Source organism: Solanum stenotomum, chromosome 3, assembly GCF_019186545.1.
Source record: "Solanum stenotomum isolate F172 chromosome 3, ASM1918654v1, whole genome shotgun sequence".
Classification (NCBI taxonomy): domain Eukaryota; kingdom Viridiplantae; phylum Streptophyta; class Magnoliopsida; order Solanales; family Solanaceae; genus Solanum; species Solanum stenotomum.
In genome coordinates, this window is record NC_064284.1 from 11199136 (window position 1) to 11207713 (window position 8578).

An 8578-nucleotide genomic window follows, 5' to 3' on the forward strand; every position below is an offset into this window, starting at 1 on the left:
ACTCACTCTCTTCACGCTTGTTTCAAGCAAATCTCAATCTATAAATCCATAACACCTATACATACAAATTCATATATTTATACTCATCGTCTTCCATTGATCTAGGGTTTCACTGGAGTTTGTATCGATTTCAACTATTTGAGGATCCGATTCTCGATTTTTCTAATCCTCTCTTGGCTCGAGATCCGAGCCAAGGACGGAGGAATTCATTTGCTAGAGGGAGATTTTCAAGCGTTTCGAACTGGTATCTCTCTCTTCACTGTTGCCACTCGGTGCAGAGAGGTAATCACAACTTGATTTATTTTGTGATTTTTTTTTTTGTAACCGTTTCGTGTTGTTACTGATTGTTTTGATATGTGTAGGTTCTGTGGAATGGCGTCGAATGAGGGATTTTTGACTGAAGGACAGAGGGAGATGCTGAAATTTGCACCGCCGAATGAGGATGTTTTGTCATCTTCTCCAAAGTCACCGACTCTGAAGTCTCCAGGTGCTGCTGCTAAGTCTGCGTCTGTGCTCTTGACGGAACATCTCGTCAAGGCACCAGGCGGTGGAAAGGCATCCACAGCTGGGATTGCTGGGAGACATGTACGCCGGACGCACTCAGGGAAGCATATCCGTGTTAAGAAGGGTGAGTGTTCTATGCTGAATCGTGATGACATTGTAGTTCTTCTTAAGTTTCAATTCGGTGTTTGAAGTTCTGAATTATGACCTACTTTTATTGTAATTTAATTGTTGAAGTGATTCTAATCTAGTGTGAGTAGTTGAACCGCTAATGGCATTGTAAATCCTTTATGAAGGGGGGCAGTGGGCTAATATTTACTTACTTCATACTTTGAATGTGGATTGCTGTACTTTCTAGATGAACTTAGTTTCAAAACAATCGTGTCATGGATAGGGTTTAATAGTGACCCAAAAAGTTTTAAAAAAAAATAAAAAAAATGTTGTAGCTGGGGCAGATTCACCTTAGACCAAGCTGTGTCACGAGACATTGCTTCATTGACTTTTTTTACGGATTATGTCTATATAATTATAGACAGAACAAAAATAGAGGGTACAATATGTAAAATAACACTCCTTGACACAAGGAGCCACACAAGTCATATGGTTAGGTGCCTAAGTTTTAAGTATAGATGTCGCGAGTTCTAATCGTGGTGGCCACATTTATTATTGTTTTGAAGTTTTTGTGCTTCAATCTACAAAATGATACACCATCCAGGTTTGAACTGCTGACCTCTTGGTAGTTAATGCTTAACAAAATGTTGAACCAATTACTCCAAAATCATATCAGTAATTTTGTCAACAAAGGGATAGGCTTTAATAATGACCATAAAAGAAGAAAAAAAGAAATGTTGTAGCCAGGGGAGGCTTTACCTTAAGGCAAGCGGTGTTACGTTGCACTGTTTCGACAGAATTTTTTACTGAATATGTATATATAATTAAGAGAGAAAAAATAGAGGGTATATTGACATTGGTAGATCCAGAAATATTGTATCACGGGTGCTCAACTATTTTTAATTTGGAAATTGCTACATAGAGTGGGTGCTCAGTTAATTTATTTCAATGAAATACTAGATTTTGCACATAAATAGTAGTGTTTGTCACAAAAGTCAATGGGTGCTTAAGCATCCATAATACATAGCATAGGTCCGCCACTGTATATTGAGTAAAATGACACTCCCTGACACAAGGAGCGACACAGCTCATATGGTCTGTCGCCGTAGCTTTCAATATAGATGTCGCGAGTTCTAATGGTGGTGGCCACATTTATTATTGTTTTGAAGTTTTTGCGCTTCAATCTACACAATGATACACCATTTAGGTTCGAACTGCTGGCCTCTTGGTAGTTAATGCTTAACCAAATGTTGAACCAAGTACTCCAAAATCGTATTAGTAATTTTGGCGACAAAGGGATAGGCTTTAAAAGTGACCAAAAAAGAAAAGAAAAGAAATGTCCTAGCCAGGGGCAGCTTTACCTTAAGGCAAGCAGTGTCACGTTGCACTGCTTCGACGGAATATTTTACTGAATATGTATATATATAATGAAGAGAGAGAAAAATAGAGGGTATATTGAGTACAATGACACTCCTTGACACAAGTAGCTACACAGCTCATGTGGTCTGGTGTCGTAGTTTCCGATACAGATGTTGCGAGTTCTAATTGTGGTGGCCACATTTATTATTGTTTTAAAGTTTTTGCGATTCAATCTACAAAATGATACACCATCCAGGTTTGAACCGCTGACCTCTTGGTGGACAACACTTAACAAAATGTTGAACCAATTACTCCAAAATCGTATCAGTAAAATTTGCGACAAAATCTATTTGGATGTATTGAGAAGGATCTGGCTTTTCCCTAATTAGTTGTTGTGCTATGTTTGTTTTTCTATCCTTTCATCTTCTTACTCTCCAATGAAATTGATTAAGAACGATTTGCAGAATCTAATGAATAATGACTTGTTTAGTAATCGTTTGGTACCCTTTATTAGAAAAATTGTTTCCTATCACTTTTAATGAGGTTATTTAATTTTGAATACATTTTAAGAAACCAAAACTCATCAGAAGAGTTAGTATGATGTACACAATTTGTGTTTTATTTGCATTTTGTTGCTTTATCATATGATGTTACATAATTTATTGATTTGGTCTCATTTACTATGTATAAAACAATGCTTCTTTCTCATCTTAATTTGATGCTCTGAGAGTTCTTGGTAAGCGCGTGCGCGCGCGCGCGCACACACACACACACATATATATAAAGTAGACTATATCAAGAAGTAGGTTAGGTCTTTTCTTTTGTATTTTGTTAGAAAAGGAGAATATTAATCAAACATTAATCCTTATTTGCGGATATATTTTTGCTTTCATTTATTTGTCAGTACTTCTTCAAGTCAGTGTTTTTTCATAAAACTGGATGATAAGTGAAATATGTCTAGAGTAACTCTTCCTACTTTAGTTCTAGTCATATTGACTGCAGGAGTTCTCCATTTACAACATTCTTTCAAAATGTTTCAATGTATCCTTTACTGCTGCATAGTTGTTACTTTTTATCATTTTAAATTAGAAATGTCTTGATATCCTTGTGAATCTGGTGGCTCTATACTTTGATGCCAATACCACTGCTTTTGGGCTACATACAATTTTTGTGACGCTGTCTGTGCAAATTATTCACACACATTTAAGAGGATATAGCTGTTTTATAGCTTTAATAGGTGTGCCTTGAACACTGAATGTTTTCAGGAAGAAGTATTCGGTAGATCTCTTTTCACTTTTATAGGTTGTAAAGATTAGTCTGACAAGTATATCAACATTTGAGCCGTGGAAATCCAATGGTTGTTGGTAGATAGAAGCCAACAAGTAAATATCCAATTTTGTTTTAACTAATTAGAAGTTGAAGTGTCGAAGCTCATTGTGAAGCATCAAATGATAATCTAAACCAGTGCTAATATACAGGGAATGCAAAAACTTGAGTTTATTTGTCAGGTGCAACTGTAGTGTTAATTTGGTTTTGCCTGTTAGGATCGTGGGTATGATTTGTTTATTTCCCCTTTCTATTAAAGCCTGAAGTTACATTTATTAGAGCTAGATGCATCTGTATCATGTTTTTTGTTTTTTTTTATTTGTAGTTCAAGTTGCCTCCTTGGTATAATTTTGCTTTCTTCCTTCCTTCTGATATTGCCTTCAGCGTTCTCAATTGCAAGTATCATGCAGCTTGTAAATGTTTTCTCCTTTTCATTTCTTTCTCTGCACATATACTGAAGGCTTTCCTGCATTTGATGGTCTAAAACAGATGGAGCTGGTGGTAAAGGCACCTGGGGAAGATGGCTAGATACTGATGGTGAATCTCAGATCGATAAGAATGATCCCAACTATGATAGTGGTGAGGTGAGTCCTACAGAAACTAGACTGGTCTTGGTGATAAAATAACTTTAGATTTGGTTATATACTTATATGTTGCACGTTACATTATTCTTTATTGGAGTACTATCGTCCATCATATATCTCTTTTGGAATAATTGATCAAATAAATTCATTTATTGGCAATGTACCATTGTATGATACACCAGAATGCTCCCATAATGCCTTCATTACACAATTGTGGGTTATAACGGAGAAAAGGCAATTTAAAGAATGATTAAGGGAATCATTGGTGAGAAAGAAACAGTGTGAAGGAAGATTAAAGTTCAATCTAAATATCATGATTGTATAGGGAAGAGCCAATGTGAAGGTTCACAACAATCCTATATTTCTGCCGAAAGCAGTGCAAAGTTATTTTCCCTAGTTGTCTAATTTTTACACCATGGTTGCTTTATTTGCTTTCTTTTTCCTGTCAGCTTACATCTGCCTCCTCAGCGAATAGTTTGTTATGACGTCTTTTTGTTCTTCTTTTTTTAGTAATTTAACAAAGAAGTTGTACTAAGACTCGAACACATGAACCTTTCCACTAAGGAACCTACTGGAGTGCGCCCACAATTGTTTCTTTGTCGTAGTCCACGTTTATCTTCATATTATATCTAATCAAATTTATTGGTTAAGCAGTGGTTGTTAACAAAATTAATGTTTTGAGGAGTATTTTGACTTCAAAATTAGGTATTATTATAGAGATACACGGAGGAAGGGATGTCACAAAATACATACCCCCCTGAGTTTCCATATGCTAACTCCATTTTTCCTGAACTAATTGATTCATTTTATGGCTGTTTGATTTATTGGGGAAACTGCCTCAATAATTCTCATGAAAGTTGTTATATTATTGTTGTTTTCCTCCTCCTTGACTGAACAGGAGCCATATGAGCTTGTTGGAACTGCTGTCTCTGATCCATTAGACGACTACAAGAAATCTGTAGCATCAATTATTGAGGAATACTTCAGCACTGGTGACGTTGAAGTGGCTACGTCTGATCTCAGGGAATTAGGTTCAACTGAGTATCACCCATATTTTATTAAGAGGCTTGTTTCTATGTCAATGGATAGGCATGACAAGGAGAAGGAAATGACTTCTGTTCTTCTTTCTGCACTTTATGCTAATGTTATCAACCCTACCCAGATTAGTCGGGGATTTTTCATGCTTGTGGAGTCTGCTGATGACTTGGCAGTGGACATACCAGATACTGTTGATATCCTCGCTTTGTTCATCGCACGGGCTGTTGTCGATGACATTCTTCCACCTGCTTTTATCGCAAGAGCCAGAAAAATGCTCCCAGAATCTTCCAAGGGGATACAGGTGCTGCAAACTGCCGAGAAGAGCTATCTATCAGCTCCTCATCATGCAGAACTTGTTGAGAGGCGCTGGGGTGGCAGCACCCATTTCACTGTTGAGGAAGTCAAGAAAAGAATTGCTGATCTATTGAGGGAGTATGTGGAGAGTGGAGACACTGCTGAGGCCTGTAGATGCATAAGAAAATTGGAAGTTTCTTTTTTCTATCATGAAGTTGTCAAGAGAGCTTTAGTTTTAGCCATGGAGATGCAGTCTGCTGAACCGCTTATTCTGAAACTTTTAAAGGAGGCCGCAGAAGAGGGTCTTATAAGTTCCAGTCAAATGGTGAAGGGCTTTTCTAGGATGGCTGAGAGTATCGATGATCTTTCTCTGGATATTCCTTCTGCAAAAACGTCATTCCAGTTAATTGTTCCTCGGGCAATCTCTGAGGGATGGCTTGATGCATCTTCCCTGAAAGCCTCAGGTGAAGATGGACCAGCAAATGGTCCAGATGATGAAAAAGTGAAGCAGTACAAAAAACAGATCGTTAATATAATCCATGAATATTTCCTGTCTGATGACATTCCGGAGCTAATCCGGAGTTTGGAAGATTTGGGGGCCCCAGAGTATAATCCCATTTTCCTGAAGAAGCTAATCACCCTTGCTATGGACAGGAAAAATAAGGAAAAGGAAATGGCATCTGTTTTGCTTTCTGCACTTCATATAGAGATTTTTTCCACCGAAGACATAGTGAATGGATTTGTGATGCTACTGGAATCTGCAGAAGATACAGCACTTGACGTTTTGGATGCTTCCAATGAACTAGCTCTTTTCGTTGCTAGGGCTGTAATAGATGATGTCCTTGCTCCACTGAATTTGGAGGAGATAACGAACAGGTTGCCACCAAATTGCAGCAGTGGTGCTGAGACTGTGTGCATGGCTCAATCACTTCTATCCGCACGCCATGCTGGTGAGAGGATCCTTAGGTGTTGGGGTGGTGGGACTGGCTGGGCTGTGGAGGATGCAAAGGATAAAATTCAAAAGCTTCTTGAGGAATTTGAAAGTGGTGGTGTTATCAGTGAAGCTTGCCAATGCATACGAGATATGGGGATGCCATTCTTCAATCATGAGGTAGTGAAGAAAGCTTTGGTTATGGCAATGGAGAAGAAGAATGATAGGATGCTGGATTTGCTGCAAGAGTGCTTCAATGAGGGGCTTATCACCATTAACCAAATGACAAAAGGCTTTGGGAGGATCAAGGATGGGCTTGATGATCTGGCTCTTGACATTCCGAATGCAAAGGATAAGTTTACATTCTATGTGGAGCATGCCAAAGGGAATGGCTGGCTGTTACCTTCCTTTGGGTCATCAGATGCATCTTGAGGAGTAGAATCATATACATCTGTATGGTGTTCGTTGTTGTCTTCTGCTAGTGTAGCTCGTACCTTTTTACTTGGGAGTAGATGGACCCAATCCTTTCAGAGTTCTCTTTCATTAGAAGTTTTAAAACGATGGATGTTGATGTAAAGTTGGTGCTCTCGTGTTCCGTGAACACAAACCGCATTATCATAATCTTTACTGTTTTCTAGAATTATGTTTGTACATATCATTTACATAATCCTAGCTTAATTTTTTGTTGTTGAGTCATTACGTAATTAAGATGCATGATGTCATTTGCTTCTTGAGTAAATGGTAGAAGGTGAAAAACGAAGTGAAGGTCTGAGTGACAACAGTTTTTTCAATCGATTTATTTTGTTAAACATAAATGCTTATGGAAGAATAAGTGTTATGTTTTTTCGAAAATGTGTGTTTGCATCAAGAGCGTGCTAATATGAGTTCATGTTTTACTGTTGGATAAATAAATAAAAGTGAATTGCTTTAGTGAACTGAAGAAAGCAATACTCAGGATTTGGATTTAATAAGTTTAAAATATTAATGATGACGCTAGATTAGAGAGTTCGAATCTAGAAGACTGTTGACATTGTGATAAAATATACATAGAATTGAGTTCAGTTGCCACAGCAAGGAATGAGAGAAAAAATGGAACATGGACAATGACTGAGACTTGTCAAACTACGAAGAAGAACATTGTCCTCAGGAGAAAGCTGTTGTAAGATACCATATAGCACACGTAAATCTTACCCTCCCTCTTCTTTAACTCATCCATTTGTTTTTTTACCAAAAAATTTATACACCCTCCGTTTATTTTTATTTGTTCATATAATTTAACTTAACATACTTTTCTAAAAATAATTAATAAAACAGTAAGTATACTATATCATCTTTGAATATAGTAAATTCAATGTTAAAAAGTAACTATATTAATAATAAAGACAAATTAGGAACTAAGTAATGAATTATTTTCTTAATTTTTCTAAATGAATAAATAATAGTGGATATTTATTTTTAGTATAGTGGAGAAGTAAAAATGAACGGAGAAAGTACTTAGCCGCAATTTTTTGTTCTTACTTTAATCAAGCTCTCATCTCAAATAAGAGGGGTCATAGGTCTCCAGTCTAAGGGTGTGCAAAAAACAAATCGACTGATAAATCAAACCGAAAAAAGTGTTATTGGGTTTTTGGGTTAACAGTTATTTAATGGTTTTATAAAAAAAAAAATTATTGGATTATCGGTTCAATATTGATTTTTTAATATTGGGTTATTGAGTTAATCGATAACCCATTAAGAATATAATAATTTACTATTTTAATTCTTAGTCATACATAAATATCAAACAAAAAATATTAATATAATCACTATATTAGACTATAACTATAAGGACTCTACATAATTAATATTACTTAATTAACTCTGCTCTCTGCATTTATCCTTTAGGTTTTAGTATTACTTTAGTCTTTAGGTTCGCAACGTCAAACACCTAAAGAACTAAGAACGACGACGACAAAGGTTAGGCAACAACTAAGGTTGTGAATTATGAGTATTTGCTATACTTAGGGTCGTTTGGTAGAGTGTATAAGAATAATGCAAAATAGAGTGCATTAGTAATGCTTGCATTAGTTATGCAAGCATTATTTCTTATACATTGTTTGGTTTGATGTATTAGAAATAACAAATCTTGCATAATTTCTATTAAAAAATATATGTTTACAAATATACCCTTCACACTTTATTTATTTGTACACTTCCTTTGCAAAAAAGTTCTTTGCTAAAACATCAAAAAAAATTCTCTGCTAAAACATCATTAACTCTTTTTTTTTTTCAAAAATAATATTAAATAGTTGTACTATTGCGTCAAAATATTTTTGTGGAAAGTTGGCAAATAATTTTTTTTATCAAATTTATCGTCACAATAGTAAATTTTTTTATTAAATTATATTGAAATTGTTTTTTTTTTAAAAAAAATAAGATACTTAAGGGTCATAAA

At 35.8% G+C, this 8578-nt stretch overlaps 1 protein-coding gene across 1 annotated transcript; it reads left to right on the forward strand.

The window, feature by feature from the left end:
* On the forward strand, nt 1–6784 carry LOC125860651 (MA3 DOMAIN-CONTAINING TRANSLATION REGULATORY FACTOR 1-like). Its single transcript, XM_049540651.1, has 4 exons — nt 1–282; nt 363–628; nt 3787–3881; nt 4780–6784. The coding sequence occupies exons 2-4, from the start codon at nt 373–375 to the stop codon at nt 6574–6576; spliced, it is 2148 nt and encodes a 715-aa protein (XP_049396608.1). The 5' UTR covers nt 1–282; nt 363–372; the 3' UTR covers nt 6577–6784.
* The last annotated feature ends 1794 nt before the right edge of the window (nt 6785–8578 follow it).

Excerpts from the sequence above, each read along its gene's own strand:
- LOC125860651 (XM_049540651.1), top strand. The coding sequence starts at position 373 with ATGGCGTCGAATGAGGGATTTTTGACTGAAGGACAGAGGGAGATGCTG. Across the intron at positions 629-3,786 it reads GCATATCCGTGTTAAGAAGG|ATGGAGCTGGTGGTAAAGGC; the intron begins GTGAGTGTTCTA and ends GGTCTAAAACAG. Across the intron at positions 3,882-4,779 it reads CCAACTATGATAGTGGTGAG|GAGCCATATGAGCTTGTTGG; the intron begins GTGAGTCCTACA and ends TTGACTGAACAG.